Source organism: Hylobates moloch, unplaced genomic scaffold, assembly GCF_009828535.3.
Source record: "Hylobates moloch isolate HMO894 unplaced genomic scaffold, HMol_V3 SCAFFOLD_9, whole genome shotgun sequence".
Classification (NCBI taxonomy): Eukaryota; Metazoa; Chordata; class Mammalia; order Primates; family Hylobatidae; genus Hylobates; species Hylobates moloch.
Genome location: NW_026652284.1, coordinates 100,794,444 through 100,818,658, shown reverse-complemented (window position 1 = coordinate 100,818,658; position 24,215 = coordinate 100,794,444). Strand labels below are relative to the sequence as shown.

The window sequence follows — 24,215 nt, the reverse complement described above, 5'->3', positions numbered from 1 at the left end:
CAACATGGCAAAACCCCATCTCTACTAAAAATACAAAAATTAGCCGGGTGTGGTGGCACACATCTGTGGTTCCCAGCTGCTCAGGTGGCTGAGGCAGGAGACTCACTAGAGCCTGGAAGGCAGAGGTTGCAGTGAGCCGAGATCGCGCCACTGCACTCCAGCCTGGGTGACAGAGTGGGACTGCGTCTCAAAAAACAAACAAAAAAAAAACCAAAAAACCTCAATAATCAGAATGTAAACATCCTTAACTGCACACAAAGACTCAGGCTGTGCCTTGGGGCCCATGAGAATTCGGCCCAATCGCTATTGCCTTCTGTACTTTGCATCCACAGTCCTCATCCATGAACAACATTATCTTCAGATTCTGAGACATTCCCACAACAGAAACCAAAGAAAGATTAGACCACAGTCACCGGATTCCAGTTACTAAGAAGCAAAGTTGGACCCAAGCCTCTTGTAATGATTTTCAGACACAAAAGTTGAAATAAGGTAGTTTCTGCAACTCTCAGGCAACATGAAAATAAAATTTACCCTAGTACATAGCCTTGTTCTTACAGTTTCTGGGCATTAGGAACAATGGGGGCTGCTTTTTCATTCATTCATTCATTCATCAGTCAACATTTATAAATCATCTACTATGTGCCAGGAGTTACAATTAGGGCAAGGGATAAAGAGGTGAAAAAAATTCAAACTTGTGAACCTAGCATTATCTGGAACAAAGTGTGTTGATGTGCAGGAACACATAAGGAACCGTTTGCAGTAAAGACAACAAAAAATGCCAAACTCTGCCTGGACAGTGGTGGAGGACTCCTTGCAGTAGAAGTCATGTTGAATTGAAGCCTGAGGGAAAACTCACCAGAGGAACAAGGGAAGAGAGCCCAGAGAGGGGCGTGGGCATTCCAGACTTAGGGGAGATCCAAGCACAGAGCTCATGCAGTGCTGCGTGGCCCAGTTAGAGCACCACGTACGGCCCTGGGGAATGAGGGGAAATGAATCAGATACTCACTAAGTACCCAGCACCTGACACAAGTTACTGCTTACAACTTGTGTATCCATTCTGCAAGGCCTGTATTAGTGTGTCCATTTTGCAGGTTAGGTACCCGAGGCATAGAAGAGTTCAGGAATCACCCCAGGTGGTGTAGCTTCTGAGAGATGGAGGTGGGATTCCGGTTCTGGGACTGTGTGTCACTTGCATACCTGTGCCTTGGTACCACTGGGGGTTGGCACAGAGGCGAAAGATAGGGAGGAAGACTTTTCACTAGCGTATCCTTTTGTACCTTTTGAAATTGGAACCGTGGGGAACAGCAGGAGTCTTTGGGGATGATAAGAATCATGGATGTGATCTGGGTAGATATTTTTATATTTGGTGTCAAATAACAAATGTCCAAGGAGTGACTGCTGAATCCAAACAATTTTGCAGTGATCCTGATTCCATTGTAAAGAAAAATAAAGAAATAAAAATAAAACCAAATTTCTGTGAGGATGCAAAGTACTCAGCTACAGGAAGAGATAAATTGCTTCCCAGGAGTCTCCCCTCTTTTGTTTTTTTTCTCAGCTTTCCTATCCTGTAACCAGGTTTAGCACTGGGACTCCAACCCTCTGGTAAGACGAGGAGACTGAGAAATGCTCTGCCTTCGGTCTGGTTTTTCAGAAGCAGAGAAGGCAACAAGGACTAAAGTGGCAGTGAGTTCTTAAGCAAATGCTCCCAGTGGGAGGAGCTAGGGAGGCTAGGATTTCAGGCAAAGTCTCAGCCTCAGCCTGACCTTACAGGGGGCTTGAGAGCTAGACTGTGTAGCATGGTAGCCACTAGCCAGATGTGGCTATTTAAAGTAATTAAATTTAAGTGAAATTAAAAATTCAGATCCTCAGCCTCCTTAGCCATATTTCAAGGGTCCAATAGCCACCTGTGGCTAGTGACTACCACTTTGAACAGCACAGATCTAGAACATTCCCATCACCACCAAAACTCTATCAGATAGCACTTCCCTAGAGCATGTAAATGACTCCTTCCAAGTTTTTCCCGACTCAGGCAAGTGACTGGACCTGTATATTCCTACAGCAGTCCATGGACAGCTGAGGCTGCCTGGAGAGATGTCATCTCACAGGCTCTTCAGGCTTCTGCATAAGCAGGAAAGTCCTAAGTGTGATTCCTTAAAAGCAAAGGTCCAGAAGGAGGGATGGATGTGCAGAAACAGTAAATGGGACCTGAAGAGGTTTGACTGGAGCACTGAAAGTGTCTGCTACAGGTTCACAAGTGACAGGGGTGCCAGGTCTGAACTGAGAGTAAAGCAGATGAATAGCCTAAACCCATAAGCCTGCATCCAATATGCAAACAGGAAACAGAAACCTCTTCAGTGCATCACTGTGATCATTTAGAATAGAAGATGCAGGCTGGGCGCAGTGGCTCACACCTGTAATCCTGGCACTTTGGGAGGCCGAGGTAGGCAGATCACCTGAAGTCAGGGGTTCGAGGCCAGCTGGCCAACACAGTGAAACCCCGTCTCTACTAAAAATGCAAAAATTGGCCAGGCACGATGGTGGGTGCCTGTCATCCCAGCTACTCTGGAGGCTTTGGCATGAGAATCGCTTGAACCTGGGAGGCAGCATTGCAGTGAGCCAAGATCACGCCACTGCACTCCAGCCTGGGCAACAGAGCAAGACTCTATCTCAAAAACAAACACACAAACAAACAAACAAACCAGAAGATGTAGTAAAAAAAAAAAAAAAAATCTGTGTCTACGATGCAACCATAAAGGAGACCCAGTTGTAATAGTTGTCCCCTCAACTCACTGTCCCTCTCCCAAATTACCCAGCTTAACCACTGAACTGCAAGAGGAAATCTTATTCTGTGTGGATATTAGCCCTATGAGGAATGATACAATTAGGCCTGTAAGGATTGCCATGGTCTCTGGCTGGTAGTCCATGAGGCAGAGTATGTCCAGGGTCTTAGGTGGCACTGGCTATTCATTCTCACTCTATCCTCTCGAAGTAGTAGGTGAGCTTTTGCCTGCTCCTGGGCGGCAACCTGGAAATGGCAGAGCTGGGAGTTTGCATCCTAGTCTTCCTTCCTCCAGAAGAGTGCTTAACCCCAGCCTCATCACCCCAGCTCCCTCTGTCAGAATCCCCATCTGTGGAGCACACTCACTGGAATGCCATTGTCTCCAAAGCCAAAGGAAAATATACTTTGGTAAAATAGATTTTTAACTGACCTTTTGGCTTGAGCATCAGCTACCAGAGCATCAGTCCTGATCAACTTCTCTCCAAGACCCTGTGGATGTACCTAGAAAAAGACTTTTAGAAAGCAAACAATGGGAAAAAAATGACCCCTGCCTTCTCTGTGGGATGATGCCAGGGAGATGTAGCCCCTTTGCAGCTCCAGGCTGAGCTTCCCAGTGAATTGCAGTAGGAGGCAGGGTCCACCCCAGCTGAAATAGAAACTCTTATCTCCTTGTGGATAAAGGTGGCTCTCTGAGGTGGGAAGCTGGGCTGATGCTGTTGGTTTCTGGCAGGTTGTGGGGGACAGTCTGTGCCAGAAGTGGTAGCATTCAAAGGGAAACAGAATCCTTCTATTGCAGAGGTTACCCCAGCACTTCCATTAACTGGCTTTTTTAGCTACTTATTTAAGTTCAACAGGTGACTCTTTCATTTACTTCCAATGCATTCTATACAGCCATATACAGCACCATGACCTTTATATATGACCACATAGGTATGTAATCTGTCTAGTAGTATTATTTGTCTTTGTATATTTCTAAAGAAGAGGATCCATTCGTGTTTTTAAAAATTTATTTTAAAAATCTTGTATTGAGGTCTAATTTATAAATAGTAACATGCACAAATCATAAAGGTATGGTGTAATTTTTACTTATGGATATAGAGCTATGTTTTCAAAAAATTTATTATACTGTGTCTACTAACTAATTACCTTGGGTGATTATCAAGAAGGCCATGGTAATATTATTTTCAAAATAGATCAAGCTGGGTTGAGCACTTTGGCTCATGCCTGTAATCCCAGCACTTTGGAAGGCTGAGGTGGGAGGATTGCTTGAGCCCAGAAGTTCAAGACTAGCCTGGGAAACATGGGGGATCCGTCTCTACAAAAAATAAAAAATAATTAGCCATGCATGGTGGTGCACACCTGTAGTCCCAGTGACTTAAGAGGCTGAAGTGGGAGAATTGCTTGATCCCAGGAGATCAAGGTTGCAATGAGCTATGATGGCACCACTGTACTCCAGCACCTGGGTCCAGAGCGAGACCCTGTCTCTTAAAAAAAAAAAAAAAAAAAAAAAAAAAAAAAAAGTAGATCAACCCTGTAATGAAGTAGTGGCTGGCCCTTATTTGGCATAGATCAAGGCTACGTGCTTTAGGTGGATTCTATTAGGGTTTGCAAACCTTGCCCAATATGAGAATTACCTGGCTGTTTATTAAGATTCAGGTCTTCAGAACCCTGCCTTAGATATTCTGGCTTAGGCTGGGGTTGTGGATCAGGAGAATGTGCTTTTAACAAACATCAGGAAAATGTTTCTCAGGGTTACCGCATTCAACCCTCACAACCCCATAAGTTTAAGGTTTTATTCCTATTTCACAGATCAGTTAACTGAAGAACTAAGTAGTTAAGTTACTTACCACAGTCATGCAACAGTAACAGTAAGAGATGGACCTGAGATTCTGTTTCTACCTTTTGATTCTTATCCACTATTCTATGCAGCTTCCTAAGAGCATGTCCTTATTTCCTAGAGTTTCCATGGCTCTTAGAATTTGCTGAGTGTATCATATATAAAAGTGTTCTTTCCTGAACAAATAAATCATGCAACAGGTGGCCTCTTATTCCAGCTAACAATCAAGGGAATTGTTACCCCTAACCACGCAGAGTGAGGACAGAGTTGTGGATAGAATCAGAGACCTAGAGTTTCTGGCTTACCCAGCAGTGGGAGCACCATCTGGGACTGTTAAACAAGCAAATGTTCAACTCCACCCCAGACCAACTGAATCAGAAACTCTGGGGATGGGACCCAGTCCATCTTTGATTTTAACAAGCCTCCAGGTGTTTCTGACACAGGCTACAGTTTGAGAACTATTGATTTAGAAGATTGTGTGCTGCTGCCTCCCATCTTCTCAGGGGTTTGTGGTGTGTCTGAGTCCATTTGGCTGCTATAACAAAATACCTTAGCCTGGGTAATTTATAAATAATAGAAATGTTCTCACAGTTCTGGAGACTGGGAAGTCCAAGATCAAGGTGCCAGCAGATTTGCTGTCTGGTGAAACCATGTTCTCGGTTCCATAGATGGAGCCTGTTGCTGTGTTCTCACATGGGTGGAAGGGCAAAAAGGGACTAACAGACTCCCCAAGCCTCCCTCACCCTTTGTTTTTTTTTTTTTTTTTGAGACAGAGTCTTGCTCTTGTCGCCCAGGCCAGAGTGCAATGGTGCGATCTCAGCTCACTGCATCCTCCACCTCCCAGGTTCAAGTGATTCTCCTGCCTCAGCCTCCCAAGTAGCTGGGACTATAGGCACCCACGACCACACCTGGCTAATTTTTGTATTTTTAATAAAGACACTGGCTAATTTTTGTATTTAATAGGGACACTACAACCGGTCTCTATTTTGTATTTAATAGAGACACTGGCTAATTTTGTATTTAACAGAGACACCACACCTGGCTAATTTTTGTATTTTAATAGGCCACCATGTTGGCCAGGCTGGTCTTGAACTCCTGACCTCAGGTGATCCGCCTGCCTCAGCCTCCCAAAGTGCTGGGATTGCAGGTGTGAGCCACCACACCCGGCTCCCCAAGTCCTTTTATAAGGCACTAATCCTATCCATGAGAGTGGGGCCCTCATGACCTAGTCACCTCCTTAAAGGCCTTACCTCTTAATACTTTTGCATTGGAGCTTCAGTTTCAACGTGAATTTTGGGGAGACACAAACGTTCAAACCACAGCATGGTGGGAGGGGAACTCCACAGCAACTATGTGGTTCTTATTCCCCTGTGGTTCTTCAGAAGCACTGTTTGGCCGCAAGCTGTGATGGATCAGTTCTAAGGCTGTCCTGGGTCCCGGCCTTCATAGAGTGATCAACAGCTCCTAAAATGTGATGTGCTACTGCCCTTCCTTTTCACTTAGATGACCTTCTAGCATTTTCACTGGTATCTGGCATTCTTTCCTAGCTTTATTTTCATGGCTGCATAGTGTCTGTCACATGAATGCCCCAGAGCATGAGTTCTGGAAACTGGCAACCTGGCACTGAATCCCAGCCTTGCTACTTACCAAGCCTTGGAGCCTTGGGCAAGTTTTGTAACCTCTTTTTGCCTCATGTCCTTCATCAGTAATATGTGCCCAATATCTATACCTGCCTAACAGGGTTGTTATAAGGATTACACTAGATCATGTAAACTGCTTAGAATAGTGCTTGACACATGGCAAGTGCTAAATAAATTTAGTATCTTCTAATTTTTTAACCCCTCTTCTATTTTGGGGTTTATAAATACATTGGCTACATTTTTAAAACAACTCCATCACAATGAAAATTTGTAACCAACCAAAATTCACAGGTCATCATTATACCACCTGCTAAAAAAACTTTTAAAATCCATCCTGTTAGCAGAAACTAAAAAATTAAGAAATAAGCCAATAAAAAGTCTCCAAAAATATCTCCTTAATAGATGGAAGACAATTGGATTTGCTGGTAAGAGTGAAAACAATGTTTCATCATATCGGATTTGACAGACCTGGGTGCACACTGCAGTTTTGCCCAGGCAAGCCTCAGTTTATGACCACGAGCAAGTAACGTCTTCTCCCTGATCTGTTTCCACATCTAAAAATTAGAATCATAGGCTGGGCGCAGTGGCTCACATCTGTAATCCCAGCACTTTGGGAGGCTGAGACGGGTGGATCACCTGAGGTTGGGAGTTCGAGACCAGCCTGACCAACATGGAGAAGCCCCGTCTCTACTAAAAATACAAAATTAGCCAGGCATGACGATGCATGCCTGTAATCCCAGCTACGTGGGAGGCTGAGACAGGAGAAGTGCTTGAACCCAGGAGGCAGAGGTTGCAGTGAGCCAAGATCGCACCATTGCACTCCAGCCTGGGTGACAAGAGTGAAACTCTGTCTCAAAAGAAAAAAAAAAAGAATAATAATATCTATTGCAGGGAAGTTATGAAAACTAAAATATAATGAATGTATTAGCCATAACAAAATACTACAGACTGCGTGGCTTCAACAACAGATATTTATTTTCTCACAATTCTAGAGGCTGGAAGCCCCAGATTAGGTGCCAGCATGATCAGTTTCTGGTGAGGACCATCTTCCTGGGACTGCTGCCCTATTTTAATGTTCTCAAATGACCTGTACTCTGTGCATGCATGGAGGGAGAATGCAAGCTCTCTATTGTCTCTTACCATTCTGAGGATGCTAATCCTATCATATCAGGGCCCCACATTTAGATTTAACCAGCTCCTCTTAGGCCCTATCTCAAATACAGTCACCTTGGAGGTTAGGGCTTCAACATATGAATTGGGTGGAAAGGGGCACAATGCCATTCATAGCAATGACCTATGTACAGCCTTCTTCTTCTTTTTTTTTTTTCTTGAGACAGAGTTTTGCTCTTGTTGCCCAGGTTGGAGTGCAATGGCATGATATCGGCTCACTGCAACCTCCGTCCCCCAGGTTCAGGTGATTCTCCTGCCTCAGCCTCCCAAGTAGCTAGGATTACAGGTGTGAGCCTCCATGCCTGGCTAATTTTTTTGTATTTTTAGTAGAGATGGGGTTTCACCATGTTGGTCAGGCTGGTCTCGAACTCCTGACCTCAAGTGATCCACTCACCTTGGCCTACCAAAGTGCTGAGATTACAGATGTGAGCCACCATGTCCGGCCAGCCTTATTTTTCACAAACACATGTAGTAGGGCCAGGTGACTGTCAGTCCCCTTCTCTTCCCTGTAGCAGAGCTAGGGAGCTTCGTTCAGTCTTTTCTCTAGCACAAGAGGGAATGGCCAGGACTATAGCCAGTAGGAAACAGTTTTCTTCTAAATCAAGTTATTCCCTCAAAGAGTTCATAGTTGAATGTGTTTCTTTGCTTGGATTTTTCTTTTTAGGCCCAGGCACATCTAATTTATATTTTTCTGGAGGATGAAAATTTGATTGTGTTTCATAGAAGTGGCACCAGAAATGCTCACAACATGTTCCTGGTGTCAACTGCCATGCAGAGATGTTTACGAGCAGTCATCTCTCCTCTTCCACTGCCAAACTTCCATGGTGCCCCTATGAGCCCATTGGTGGTACAATTTATAGCAGTGCGCTCAGGAAGTTTGCAAACATGTTGTAATTTTAGCAATTCTCATTCCTCAGCTTTTTATGAGTCCTTGGGAGAACATTTTTTGCTTAGCCAAAGTTTATTTGATATTGCTGAACATTAAAAAAAAAAAAGGTGTGCTCACTTGTATGGAGTAAGAGTGTTGGTTTTTTTGGTCACTGTCATCATAATTGGCAAATGAGATGGGTCTACAGAGAGTGAGGATTAAGGTCACATTATTTCTGGAGTTATAGAGGAGGTTTAACCCAGAAATTCTGCGCAGCCAGTCCCAGTGGCTGATGGGAGTTTCGGGAACACAGAATTTGTAAAAAGGGCGACACTGCTCTGAGCCCAATTTATTGTCCCATGGGCCTGAGGGAAGGGTGTGGGGTTGCCTTGAAAGGGGAACTGAAGAATGGGCACGTCTCTACTCCCAGGCAGCTTGGGAACCAGGCATGCTGAATATTTCTGCTAAGCCTGACGGGTAATCCTTGGTGCCTAAGCAACTAACCCATTTCTTTTTCTTTTTTTTTTTTCTTTTTTTTTTTTTGAGCGGTAGCAAGGGTTATTGTGAAGAGCGAAAGAACAAACCTTCCACAGCGTGGAAGGGTGGATGGGGACCCAACAAGGTTGCCTGCAATTAACCCGTTTCTAAGTGCTAAAAGTAGCAGCTGCGTCAGGTCAGCCAGCCTCAGAAATTTTAGGAATTCTTTTCACTAGAAAGTTTGGCCAATTGCATTTGTCAAACATTAAATTACAATCAGCCTGTGGTTTCCATGCTAACCCTGGGAGGCATCCTCACTGGTAGAGAATGTGGGGCATATTCTATGGGCATTGCCTGGGGTGGCATGAAGAAATTTACATGCCCAATAATCTACATGCTGTCAAACTGAAAAGTGTGGGGTTTGCCTTCCACACCCAGCCATCCCACTTGTCCCCATATACCTAGTGATCTTCCAGTGTCTGGTCTCCGGTCCTCCCTCCTGCTAACCAGGAGCCCCTCAGGAGTGGTGGGTGGGATATAAGAAGAGTAAGGAGATCCATGGACTTTGAAATCAGACAAACCAGGTATTGAATCCTGAGACTTCTACTTGCAATGCGATCTTGGGCAAAATACCAGTCTCTCAGAATCAGTCTCCTCATCTGAACAAAGGGGGCGGTAGTATCTTTCATTTTATACAGTGATTGATAGGACTGATTGAGATAGCGTATGTAAACATTAAGCATATGACTGAGACATAAGTGATTGATAAATGTTAGCAATTGTTAAAGACCAGAGAAAATAATTGAAATTAAAGTAAGTAATTTGACATATTTGACTCTGCATTTTATCTGGGAATCCTAGTGTCTTAAATCACAGTAATCGAGCTCTAAGGACTGAGGTTAATGAAATTGTTGGCTGTTTGGATGGGTTTGGGGAGGGTAGGATGGAGTCGGGAGACTGGAACTCCTTGGCACACACAACAGAGCTAGCTCTAAATGCTACTTGTAACAGCTCCACAGACAGGAGGCCTGCAGATGGCTTCCTCTTTGGGGTAGGAATGTTCATTTCAGTTAGAGAAACTTGATAGGCTCCTATTAGTGGCCAAGATAGTAGCCAGGGCTGATGATAGGAGAATTTCTGGAAGCGGTATGAAATAGAGGAAAAGCTGAGTGTTATAAGAGCTGATTGTTCAGGTTATTTGCTCATGGTTTCAATTTCCATTAAAATAGGACTGATTTTAGTCATTACCATACATGCAGACATTCCTGAAGGTCTTTTTATACTGTGTATTCTACACACACAGTGGGACATATGTTGAACTAATTAAAGCATAGTTAGACAAGAGAATATATAAGAGTTAATTAAAAGATTCAAAAAATTACTTAAAAAGTATAGCTCCAGGAGTGCTAAATAATAAAAAAAAAAAACAGTTAACTTCAAAGGAAAAATTTCCCAAGACATTGGACTGTCATGACGTGAGAATATCCATCAGATTATAAGTCTTGTTTATCTCTGGAGAAGAGCAGCACAGGGATAAATTTAACTCATGGATGACCTGAAGTCTGCATTGTAATCTTTCCTTTCAAGTTTCTTTTTTTTCTTTTTCTTTTTTTTGAGATGGAGTCTCACTCTGTCACCCAGGGTGGAGTGCAGTGGCGCGATCTCGGCTCACTCCAACCTCCGCCTCCTGGGTTCAAGCGATCCTCAGCCTCCTAAGTAGCTGGGATTACAGGCATGTGCTACCATGCCCGTCTAATTTTTGTATTTTAGTAGAGATGGGGTTTCACCATGTTGGCCAGGCTGGTCTTGAACTCCTGACCTCAAGTGATCCACCCATCTCAGCCTCCCAAAATGCTGGGATTACAGGCATGAGCCACTGTGCCCAGCCTCTTTCCCTTCCGTTTCCTTCCCCACCTATAGTTGGTGAGCTGGAGTTTGGCCCTTTTTTTGTGTGACAGAAAGAGTATGGACTCTGTAGTCATATAGCCCTGGGTTCAAATTCTCGACACTAACTGTGGGATCCTAAGCAGTTATTTCACTGCATAGAACCATGGATTCCTTGTTTATAAAGTGCAGCTCATAATACCACTTTCAAAGAAGCGTTGTGGAAATTAAACAAGATAATGCATCCACACAACCTTTCACCTGGTGAACATTCGCTTTTCTCTGTCCATAATACTACTGGCAGATGGCCGTGGCAGGTCACGAGGGCACAAAGAAAGGTATGGAGGACAGTCACTTCTCTCCGGAAATCTACCTGGATAATGCCACTGAATAGTCAGGAATTGACTCCATGCTGTTTTGCTGCTTATTCACCTGTACTAAGTTGTTCGTTTCATATAGTCAATATCCCTCAATATCAACTTTATGAGACATGAGACCTTGCCTTTCACCACCATATTCAGATGAAAGGATTTTATTTATTTATTTATTATTTATTTATTTATTTTGAGACGAAGTCTCGCCCTGTTGCCCAGGCTGGAGTGCAATGGCACAATCTCAGCTCACTGCAACCTCTGCCTCCAGGGTTCAAGCGATTCTCCTGCAACCTCTGCCTCCAGGGTTCAAGCGATTCTCCTACCTCAGCCTCCGAGTAGCTGAGATCACATGTGCCTGCCACCAAGCCTGACTAATTTTTGTATTTTTAGTAGAGACAGGGTTTCGCCATGTTGGCCAGGCTGGTCTCAAACTCCTGACCTCAGGTGATCTGCCTACCTCGGCCTCCCAAAGTGCTGGGATTACAGGCATGAGCCACCGCACCCGGCCCAGATGAAAGGAGGTTAGAAGATATAAATGAGGCAATTGATTGGCTATTCCTAGCTGGGGAAATGATGCAGGGAGTTAGAGAGTGTTCCTGGGAAGCCCCTCTCACCTGACAATTTGGTACTTGTTAGTGATTCTTTGACCCTCATTTCTTTCCTGAAGGGTCTGTTGACTCCCAGGCTCTAGTAGGGGTGGCCAGTGGATGGAAGTATTTGAGATTGCCAGAACCATGTAAGGGATCTGGCCAGTTGCTTTTTTTTTTTTTTTTTTTTGTGGCTTGCATTGTGGCATCTGCTGGGAGATGCTAATTACAGCAATTAAGTAAAATGAGGATGTAATATTGCTTAGCAACCCAGTTACCTAATATGTAATTTTACTAATTTGGCTGAATCTGTGTGCTGTAATTGTTTGTGTTTTAATTAAGGATATTAATAATAATGTTTTTGTATGGAACATTTTATGCAACATTCTCTGATACTTCTCCAGAATTAAATTAATGCATAAGCATTTCTTGAAAGACAGATTTTTGGGGATTTTTTGTTTTGTTTTGTTCAAAACTAGTCAGGCTAAGGGGGCATATTTGAAGATCCAGAAACAATATGCAATCTGATACCTCAGTTGTCAGTGGAGGGAGAAACACTTGGCCTGATGTCCTGCAGGAATGAGTTCCCCAATGTCCTGGACAAAGATTTGACCCACAAGTGGTCCTATCAGGCAGCCAGTTTGAGCCTCATGGAATTCATCACTTTGGGCATTTAAAGTAATTTAAAGACATTTTATAAATTGTTTTTATCTTGCTTAGGGACCCATTTATGTACAAGTCTTCAAATTGGATCCATGCTGACCATGAATGTGAAATCTTAACAACTTTCACTTTTTCCAAAAAATAGGCAACTTCTATCCCCCAGACCAAAAGAAGGTAACTCTACCTCCCTAAACAACCAAGTTACTACTGAAAACACCAGTCACTAAAGATAGATTTAAAAGAAGAAGCAGGAAATGGATGTTAGGCTGTTCTCATAAAACATCTAATCTCAGCTACCTTTCAAGATCGCTTTTTTTTCAGGGCTGAATTAATCTGGAAATTAGCATGTAGTGGACATAAACCCAAGTTCTTTGGATTTAGTATTAGTTACTGCTTTGGTTGAAGGGCTGAGAGTGGGAGAGGAGTCATATAGTAGTCATTAATCACAAACTTCTTGGGAAATTGTTCTGTTTATATTCTAGCTATTCATTTAGTCGTTCATTTAACAGCTACTGAGTGCCTGCTATGTGCCTAGAACTGTTCTAGGTGCTAGGAATACAGCAGGGAATAATCAAATAAAAATTTCTGTCCTGATCAAGCGTATGTTCTAATGATAATAATGGCTATTACTATGTATTCTGTGCCAAGGACTGCTCCATGCAATATTCATTTATTAACTTAATTTTCACACCACCACCATGAGATGACCATATTATTATCCCCAGTTTGCAGTTGAGGAAGCTAAGGCATGAAGAGTTTAAGAAACTTGCCAAGGTCACATAATGAGTAATAGAGCTGGAATTTGAATCCAGGTATCTGAATTTCTGCTTTGTCTCCTCCTACCTATTGCTTCATTCTGTTGCCCCTCTCTGATATTATACGGTCCTATTTATTTTTTCACTTATTCACACTCCTGGCTAATAGGAAATGTAAAATCTTTCTGGGATTTGTAGCTTTGCTTCCAACCATGGAATGTGTCTCTGAATTTTGTAACTAATCAATTTTGTGAAGAACAAAGCATGTCCTTGGGTTTCTCAAGCAGTTTCAGATAATACTTAGAAATTGGGTGTGAATTGCAGCTTGAAACCCTGTCCCAGGGTGCCAGTATTTTTTTCTGGCTGGGTAAGAAAGTTATCTTCTCTTGGGAGACAGCATTTTCTTGGTTGCTATAGTTTAGTTCTTGCCACAGATAAGAGACAGATGGTCATCTTTTTAAGGATACACACATACCTTAAAATGTAAAATAATTGAAACATAAATAATAGCTATTTCAGAGTCCCCCCGAGACTGCAGATCAGGACAGATCTTTGGGAAGAATCTTGGAAGAAATGTAAAAAGGCTGTTCCTGGCAGAATAGGAAAAGGACAGGCAGACAGATGTTAGCCTTACCTTTTCAAATGTCCAAATGATGATTTGTGAAATCTTAATGTCCAGCTGACATTTACTTGGTACATAGTTCCCAGAATCTGGCTACAGTAATGTGTTTCCAAGTATGATCTACAAATAAAGAGCACATTAGGAGGCCATTTCACTGGCCCTGAATGTCAGAATATTTCAGAATTGTGTTGTGTTGTGTGTTTGTGTATGTGTATACTTTCCTTTGCAAAACTGAATTCACATGTTAAAAACCTTTTGAAAAACATGTATTCATGCAGTTACCCAGCCAACATTTATTGAACACCTACCATGTGCTAGATTCCAGGGAGTTAAAGAGAGAGGAGACCAGGCTCCTACCTGAAAGACAGCAAGGTCTAGTAAGGGAGATCAGGTGGTGATTATGAAACAGTAAGGTAAATGGATTGATAATGATGTGTGGGAATCCAGAGGAGGGATGCCTATCTCCAGAAAGAGATCAAAGAGGAGATCAGATAGCAAATGGTCTTCAGCTCCAGTAGATCACTTTGCTGTCAACAGAAGTTTATTTTCCCCAACATTTGTCTTCTTACCCAGGAGCTGTCAACTTTGATACATAAGCAACAACCCCTACAGAGTAAGCACCCAAGAACCTGTGTTGGCTGCCAGCTTAGGCAACCTCAGACTTGCTGGAAGGGCGCTTACTTCATCTTGGCTTCCAAGAAGCAAGACATCTGCTCCAAGTATGGTTTTTTCCCCTAGATTAGCCAAGGTCCAGAGATGGCTTTGATGAAAACATGGGCTTTTGAGGGGAGAATAACATCCCTGGAGAAGTCAATAACTAACCCATGCTTGAACACTTCCACAGATAGTGCAAACATTTATGCTTACCCTTTCCCCTTTTCCATTCCTCACACAAAATCTTCTCTTTTCCAGACAAACTCATGTTGTCTTTGGCATTGTTAGGAAACTTTTCTGTATATAGACCCTCAATTTCCAATCTAAATGACTATTTCTTTTGAATACTGTTTTGACTCCTAGTATAAACTTCCTCTCCTTTGCAGTGGACGTGGCCCTTTGGGGATCCTGGTGTTACTTAACTTAGAACTCAAGTATTTGGTTCTTAAGATCTTAAAGGCCTTATGCAATACGACTGTAGCTTATCTGGAGTCTAACATGCCTGTGAGCCATTGGAGTGGAGATGATCAGTAAGCAGGCTGTTAGACAGTATCCAACATTGTATATCCAATATTATTTATTGGCTGGGAGTTGGTAATATGCCAATGCAAATTAATCTCAAGAGAAAGATTTCACAGAGCATTTATAAACTGAATTATTCCACTAGTTTTCTCTATTTCTTTCTGGAGATGCTACTCCTATTGCCCTGCCGGCTCACATAACAAAAAAGAAAGGATCTTAATCTTATCTTGTCCGATGGCCTTGACTTATCTTTGCAATGCCATAATATGTACAGCAATCAGCTGTCTGTTCAGTCAGTATAAGGTAGTATAGTGATGAATGTCCACATTCCTATGTTTCATCCCCAACTTATTATTGTTGATAATCAGAAGCAATTCATTGGGAGTGACATAAAGAATAAGTGAAATCTATTATTTCCAACACCTTGATAGGGATGAAATAACAAATATGTTGATAAACGTGGGATTCCTTCTTTGTCTTTGTGCCATAATTACTGATCTCCATTTTTAAAGAATTGCTTTTCCTGAAAGTTCAGATTCCCTCTCTGGAGGAAGATCTTTATAATGATCAGGTTGCTCCAGTGAGGAGGAATAATTCTCCACCCATCCACCCTACCTGGCTCATATTCTTTGCTTGTCATCTACCAGAAGCTGGTTCTGACTCTCTTCCATAATCCAGCAATGAGGCTCCCCAAAACTGGAGCTCAACTTGGAGTAAAGAGGCCATGGGAATTAGGAGGGGAGACAGTATTTCTCCTTTTAAACTGTGTCTCCTTGAGGCTTAATCCATGCCCGTTCTGTTCACACTGTACCTAGACTTGGGTTTGTGTAGAGTAGGTGCTTATTAGTCTGCTAGAGGGGCCATAACAAAATACCATAGACTGGGTGGCGCCAACAACAGACTTAGTTCTCACAGTTCTGGAGGCTGGAAGTCCAAGATCACAGTGCTGTCAGGATTGGTTTCTGGTGAGGACTGTCTTCCTGGCTTGCAGATGGCTGCCCTCTTTCTGTGTCCTCACATGGTCTTTCCTCTGTGAGTGCAAGGGAGGGGGAGAGATTTTTGGCTTCTCTTCCTCTTCTTATAAGAACACGGTTCCATTGGATTAATGCCCCACTCTCAGGACCCCCTCACTTAACCTTTATTACCTCCTTGTAGGTCCTATTGCTATAGGGTTTAAGAAGGAATTATTTAGGCAGATAGCAAGGGCACGGGAGTCCTCAGTAAGGCTGTTCTTTTTCATGAAAAGCAGCCGCAAATCATTTTCTAACAAAGAGCAGCCTGTAAGTTGAACTGCTGACATAAACAAGAAAGCTGGGAGCTTTCAGGGGTGAATGCCGGCAGGAACTACGGACTAGACATTTTCAAGATGGCGGCTCCATCTTCCCTTCTCTGCCAGCCACATGTACAGCAAGAAGCAGACAAGATGGCACAGATCAACTGGAAAGTCCATTTGCATAAGAAGATTAGGGTAGGGCAAGCAGCCCTTCCCTGCAGTAGGTAAAAGTCATACCTGATGGAACCAGTCTGTGAGTCCTGCCTGAATCACACACCACCTTCTCAAACCGGACTATAAAATTCAGCACATTGGCTGCCAGCCGGTCCTTTTCTGCTCGGAGACCCCTTTCTCTATAGAGGAAGCTGTTCCCCTTTCTCTTCTACCTATTAAACCTCCACTCCTAAACTCCTAGTGTATGTCCGTGTTCTAAATTTTCCTGGCGTGGGACAACCCCGGATATTCCTGGCGGGGATATACCCTGGGCAAGGTAGCCACTTCACCATTTCCAAATACTGTCATATTGGGCTACAACATATGAATCTTATGAGGACACAATTCAGTCCATAACAGTGCTCCATAAATATTTGTTGAGTATATCACTTGGTGAATGAAGAAATCTTTATTTATAGATTGAATGAATGAATGAATGAATGAGTGAGTGATTTTCGGTGTTCTTTTGTAAGGAAGGGAGAAAGGACTTGAACAAAGCAAGAAGCTTCTCTGTGACCTCTGAGAGTACCCCTGAGTCCAAAAACATCCCATACCTTCAACTGGCAGGTCTCAGCATCTCTGCTGTCTCCTTTGCTGGAGGCCAGTGTGTCAGTGTAAGGGATTAATGAGGCCACAGGTGTAGGTTTCATCCCACGTGGATCAGTTAACTTTATTCTGAGAAGGGCTACTCCATAACTATAGCCTGCAGGCATTGGGTGTTAGACTCGAAACACTTCTAATATTAAACAATGAAATAAATGTGAGTTTCTCATGCATTTAAGAAAGATGAATAAAAACAAGTAAAATAATTATTTACCCAATTTTTGGTGACTCAGTGACAGCAGTCGTAGTGGTGGTGGTTTCATTAAAGAATTAATATTTGCCGAATGAAAACTGTAAGGAGCACCCCCAGCCCACCACGCAGGTCAAAACCAATCACAAATGAGGCAGGCTCGCTGAGCGCTTTCAACCAGCGCTCATTGTCCTACATCTGGATGATTATTGTAGATGTCATGTTTTTTTAATACTAATTTGTATGCATTTCTTCACTCATTTTCCAATTCACTTATTCCAGTTCAGAGTCAAGGGTGGCCAGACGGAGCCTGTCCCAGCAGCTTAGGGCACAAAGCGGGAACCAACCCGGGACAGACGCTCACACCCACATTCACACTCACCCCAGGACCGTGTAGACACGCCATGTCACCGAACGGGAACATCTTTGGGATGCAGAAGGAAACTGGAGATCCCAGAGAAAACCCAGGCACTCATGGGGAGAATGTGCCAACGCCACACAGGCAGTGGACCTCCCCGGGAATCGATTTCTTTTCTCACTAATGTTATAATAAAATGATGTTGAATGGAATGAAAATATTTAAGGACTTGATGTATATGTTTCTTATAGCAATTTTTTTTTTTTTTTTTTTTTTTGAGACGGAGTCTCGCTGTGTTCCCCAGGCTGGAGTCCAGTGGCGCAATCTCAACTCACTGCAACCTCTGCCTCCCGGGTTCAAGCGATTCTCCTGCCTCAGCCTCCCCAGTAGCTGGGACTACAGGCACCCACTACAACCGGTTAAGTTTTATATTTTTAGTAGAGACGGGGTTTCACCATATTAGTTAGGCTGGTCTCAAACTCCTAACTTCACGTGACCACCCGCCTCATCCTCCCAAAGTGCTGAGATTACACGCTTGAGCCACCCTGTCTAGCCTCTTAGAGAAAATTTTAAGAATTTTTTAAAAAGAAGAAATAAAATCAGCCATAAAATTGCTCTACATTTTAATGGTTTTGTTTTCAAGCTTTTCTTTAACATCCTTGAGTTACATTTACAGAGCTTTCCCATAATATAGATGCATTTTCCCACATTTACACATAGTACTTATAATTTCAAGGTGTGTAATACTGCATCCAGAGGACATGCACACACATGGATACAGCAGATAGCTGATGTATTTCACTTGAGTTTTATCTAGGAAAAGTATCCTTTTATTACAGCATACCCACTAGGTAGTGAAAAGACAATTTGCTTTATCTCAGAGTTTACATACAGTACTGTACATTTCATTAAGCCAATATCGGCATATCCAAAAGGACACATAATTCAACATGTCTGCCGTTCCTCAGCTGGCAAATCAAGGTTCTTTAATATAAATATTAGAGAATATACACTTGGTTAGTTGAAAAATCAATTTTCCTTTTCTCTCTTTTTATTAATCAATGAGAATTTTATGATGAGATGAATAATACAGAACACCAACAGTCCTTCCTGTAAAACAGGAGTCCCCAAGACCCAGGCCATGGACCTGTAGCGGTCTGTGGCCTGTTAGGAACAGGACTGCACAGCAGGAGGTGAGCAGCTAGCAAGCAAAGCTTCATCTGTATTTACAGCACTCCCCATTGCTCACATTACCGCCTGAGTTCTGCCTCCTGTCAGATCAGCAGCAGCATTAGATTCTCGCAAGAGTTCTAACTCTATTGCTCCTTATGAGAATCTAATGCCTGATGATCTGTCACTGTCTCCCATCACCCCCAGACAGGACCATCTAGTTGCAGTAAAACAAGTGCAGGGCTCCCACTGATTCTACATTATGGTGAGTTGTATAATTATTTCATTATCTATTACAGTGTAATAATAATAGCAATAAAGTGCACAATAAATGTAATGCACTTGAATCATCCCAAAACCATCCCCCGCTCCATCTCCCACCAATCCCCAATTCCCCACCTCATCCTGAAAGGTGGGGAAACCAGTCCCTGGTGCCAAAAAGATTGGCACTGCTGCTCTAAAAGCTTCCTTTGGCTGGGTGCAGTGGCTCATGCCTGTAATCCCAGCACTTTGGGAGGCCAAGGCAGGCAGGAGTTCAAGACCAGCCTGGCCAACATGGCAAAACCCCATCTCTACTAAAAATACAAAAATTAGCAGGGTGTGGTGGTGCACACCTGTAATCCCCGCTACTCGGAAGGCTGAGACAGAGAATCGATTGAACCCAGGAGGTGGAGTTTGCAGTGAGCTGAGATCACACCACTGCACTCCAGCCTGGGTGACAGAGCAAGAATCCGTCTAAACAAATAAATAAAAGCCTTCTTCATTATTACTTCTCGAACACACTGGACTTCCCCATCAAGCTCTCCCTGTTCAGGGTATTGGTCAGCTTGGTTCCAGGTTTTCTTAGACCTCGTTCCTTTCTCTTAGTAATTCCATTCCTCATACCCTGAGCTACCAAATGTGGATTTTCTAACAAATTGCATTTTCCCAGTTATTATTTACTTCAATTTTATAGTTTCTCTGGAGAAAAATAAATATTGGTAGGAAATTCACAGAAACTCCTAGGATTCTCCATGAGAGTGGCATATCTTTTTCTCACTTCGCTTCTGCCTCTATAATATATTTTTGCTGGCTCTGGATCATGACAGAGTTGATGTCCTCTGGATGGAAATTTAGGGTATGGAAAATGAGAGCACGTTCAGCCAGAGAAGGAAGAAGGGAACCAATTTTTATTGAATGCTGACTATAATGGACTAAATACTGAACAAAGTGCTCTGTATATTTTACTATATTTAATCCTAATCCTATGGGGTAGGTATTATATTTTTAAAATGAGGAAACTAAGAGTAGGGGTAAGAATGGAGCACAAACCATATGCTAGTTTCTGTGATAGGTACAGAGCATTGGTTATTTAATCTTCACAACACAACCTTACTTTTTTTTTTTGAGATGGAGTCTCACTCTGTCTCCCAGGCTGAAGTGCAGTGGTGCGATCTCTGCTCACTGCAACCTCTGCCTCCCAGGTTCACGCGATTCTCCTGCCTCAGCCTCCCAAGTAGCTGGGATTACAGGTACACGCCACTACGCCCAGCTAATTTTTTGCATTTTTAATAGAGATAGAATTTCACTGTGTTAGCCAGGGTGGTCACGACCTTACTTTTTAAGAAGTAGTGATTCTTAAAAAGTTTAACAAATGTCAGACAAAATACGGCTCTAATACAGCTTTGTATGCCTCCCAAACCATGTCCTTTTTCAGTTTAACATGCAGCCTGCCAGCTTTGCTCAACTGATACAGATGTTAAAATTTTAAAAAGGCAGGGTGAGCTATTTAATTTCTGGATTCAGAGTACAGAGTGCTCACCATTACACCATGGCACCTCGCATGAGCTATTTAATTAATTTTTTTTTTTTTTGAGATGGAGTCTCTGTGTCACCCAGTCTGGAGTGCGGTGGCACGATCTTGGCTCACTGCAACCTCCGCCTCCCAGGTTCAAGCAGTTTTCTGCCTCAGCCTCCCAAGTAGCTGGGACTACAGGTGCGTGCTACCATGCCCAGATAATTTTTGTATTTTTAGTAGAGACGGGGTTTCACCATCTTGGCCAGGCTGGTCTTGAACTCCTGACCTCTTGATACATCCACTTCGGCCTCCCAAAGTGCTGGGATTGCAGGAGTGAGCCACCGCACCCGGCCAAGCTATTTAATTTCTTAAAGCAATTAAAGCTTAAACACTTTCAAGTCTAAAAACTTTTTTTGAAACACAAACACTTTTGAGCAAATAAGAAAACACAATATACATTCTTGCTCCTTGTAGATACCTTTTCTTAATGAATTTTTACCTTATCCTCAATCCCTTTAAAGCCTATGCTAGGCTTCAGAGAAATGCCTTCTGTTTTCTTTAGCCTCACTTGCATTTGAATCCTCTAGCAGCTTCTCAGTGACCCTTGCTCACTTATTACAAAATGCCCTCCTCCCTCCTGAATGAATTGGGCTTAATCTCTACATGTTAAATCCCCGTGTGTGAGCACCCATGCCAGCAGTCATTTCCCTTCACACTGTCCCAGACTCTACTCTCAATAAGATTCACAGAACTTCTATGTCTTTTTTTTTTTAAAGACAGAGTCTCACACTATTGCCCAGGCTGGAGTGCAGTGGTGCAATCTCAGCTCACTGCAATCTCTGCCTCCCAGATTCAGGCCATTCTCCTGCTTCAGCCTCCCAAGTAGCTGGGACTACAGGTGCATGCCACCATGCCGGGCTAATTTTTGTATTTTTAATAGAGACAGGATTTCCCCATGTTGGCCAGGTTGGTCTCAAACTCCTGACCTCAGGTGATCTGCCCTCCTCAGCCTCCCAAAGTGCTGGGATTACAGGTGTGAGGCACTGTGCCTGGCCTTCCGTATCTTTAATGACTCTTCCAACCTAAAGGCTTTTCAAATACCCTTTTTCTTAGAGTTGGCATTGCAAACCACCCCTCCTGCCTAATTTTAACTTTGTAAGTTAAAGAAAGCTCCTCCAAGTTATACAACAAGCTTGTTGCCAGAAATTCAACAGATAATAATATGCTTTATTCTACTGATAATTTTGTTCCTACAGTATTTAGGTTTATAAGAGAACATAAGCTTTTGTATTTCCTCTGTGCAATTTTAATCTAGGGATAACAAGCCTTTTGCCTAAGAAAATAACTCTTGTATCCACCATGTGGTTAGACACCTGGCATTTCTCTAGCAAATTGTAAAGTGTTGGTTTCTGGATTAAAAGGTAAGATTGAAATTGCAAATACCCTAGAGAGAAGTCACATTTACTAAATTAGACTTATACTACCCTGCAAATGGTTGATATAAAAGTCTCTCCCAAAAGGAGATTGAGATATCGAGGAGTAGGAGAGACATGAAAGATCCCAGTGTTTAAAAGCAATGAATGAGAAGTAAGACCTAGCCCCTGCTCCGAAGGTGGCCCTCAGAGCACTTTGATTCTTCCTCTTTCAAGTCTGGCCTTTCAGAAAATATTTACTATGGAAGTCACATTTTATGCTGAGTGTAAGTTCAAAAGTCAGTGTGAAAATCTTGTGTGGTAAAAATCTCTCTTGAAAATCTCCCCTAAAGTGCAGTTCCATACCACTTCTCAAGATGTCCAGCATTGACGGTTCTTCCTTGAGCTTTATCAGATACACCACTGGCTATTGCTTCAACTGAGTTCCAGCTTGTTTGTTTGCATTTAGGGGATACGTGCATGAAAAATTCCACACCCAGAAGTACGTTCAATACAGCCAGATGTTCAAACTACAAGATACACAGGGGAATGAAGCCTAACCCAGGAAATAATAGATTCTCGGTCTTATTTCATGCTTGTGCTGGGACATATAGATGCTCAGGAAATGAATACTGGAGAGAATTTTATACTGTATTTAAATTCTTTTCTCTGTCACATTTATTTATTTATTTTTCTTATAGTTGAATTTGCACAAATTAAAGTCATGTTATTGAACTCCCTTGCATATTCGTCCAGATGCCCAGCTCTTAGGTGCTATCTTAACCTCATTGGAGAGGAGATGGTAGAAGAGCAGGGTATAGTGGAGCCCTTTGATTCCAGACCAGAAAAATGAGAGCAGATCACCAATTTGGGTCTTATACAAGGTGATATGCCAGGTGAATAAACTAGTCTCCATTTTGATGATCTCTCTCTCTCTCTCATTCTCTGTCTGTCCAGGCTGGTCCATTCAGGTCCAGGAAAGGGATCACCCCAGGCTGGTGTGGATCTGTCCTTTGCAACGCGAACTGGTACCAGGCAAGGGATTGAAACACACCTCTTCAGAGCAGAGACCAGCAGGGACCTCTCCCACTGGACAAGGAGCATAGTACAGGGTTGCCACAATTCTGCTGAACTCATTGCTGAAATCAGCACTGGTGAGTACTGCAGTGGGCTACCAAGGATACACTGTTACGGGAAGATGAACCCTCTACTCCACCGGGGCCTTAAAGTAGTTTTCATCACTGGCCTCTGGGGATAGTTAAAATTCTAGAAGCAAATTTAAATTCTTCTAAATTAAGGAGCTCTGTACCCTACTAAAATGTAACCTAAGGCTTTGATAATAAAAAGACTTATCCTATCTTCATTCAAGAAAAGTTGGTAAGTTGGATAGTCAGTTATAGATTTCCTACTTGTAACCTCTGGGTGGCTTCCTGAAGGAATGAATTTTGAGACATGAATGAGTAGTGTTCTTGGTTACAGACAACAGAAACTGATTCTGAGTAATCTATCACAGAATAAAATTATTGGAAATATATTAGGCAGTTAATAGAATTGATCAGAAAACAGGTGTGTGAGTCTTTTTGGCCTGCTATAAAGAAATGCCTGAGGCTGAGTAATTTATAAAGAAGAGAGGTTTACTTTGGCTCCCAGTTCTGCAGACTGTACAGGAAGCATGGTCCTGGCATCTGCTTCTGGTGAGGGCCTCAGGAAGCTTCCAATCATGATGGAAGGCAAATGGGAACTGGCATATCACATGGCAATAGGAGAGGGGAGAGAGATAGAGAGGAGAGGAAAGTGCCACACTATTTTAAACAATCAGGTCTCTCGTGAATTCAAAGCAAGGGCTCACTCATTACCGAAAGGAGGAGGGATCCAAGCTATTCATTAAGGATCCGCCCCGAAGACCCGAACACCTTCCACCAAGCCCCACCTCCATACTGTGAATTACTTTTCAACATGAGATTTGGAGGGGATAAAACATCCAAACTATATCAACTAGAGACCCAGGGCAGTAAAAAAGAGCAGGAGCCAAAGGCATTGAGCTGGGGATAAGCAGAGCAAAGGGACAGTTCTGCGAAGGGTGACCGGTGCCCCTGCCCTGGTGTGAATGAAGAGGCAGAGGCAGAATGGAAGTGCTGAGTGAGCACAGGCCACATTCACACAGAGCTCTTAGAAAGGGCAAGTCGGTGGTAGAAATGGGAGATGTGTGTAGAAGGAAGAACCCTTTTATAGTACAGTATGTATTAAGGACCTGCTATATGCCAGTCATTTAATGTGTCAGTAGTTTCATACTTTGAAAAACAAAGTTTTGTTGTTTTTTTTTTGACACAGTGTTTTGCTCTTGTCACCTGGGCTGGAGTGCAATGGCATGATCTCACTGCGACCTC

The 24,215-nt window shown here is 42.8% G+C and overlaps 1 protein-coding gene across 1 annotated transcript in view; it reads left to right on the top strand.

Moving 5' to 3' along the window:
• Positions 1-24,215, top strand: part of SNTB1 (syntrophin beta 1) — a 279,512-nt gene that overhangs the window by 245,794 nt on the left and 9,503 nt on the right. Inside the window, exon 5 of the mRNA XM_032760343.2 lies at positions 22,786-22,982. Within this exon, the coding sequence (XP_032616234.2) occupies positions 22,786-22,982 (197 nt within the window). The remainder of the gene's footprint in view (positions 1-22,785; positions 22,983-24,215) is intronic.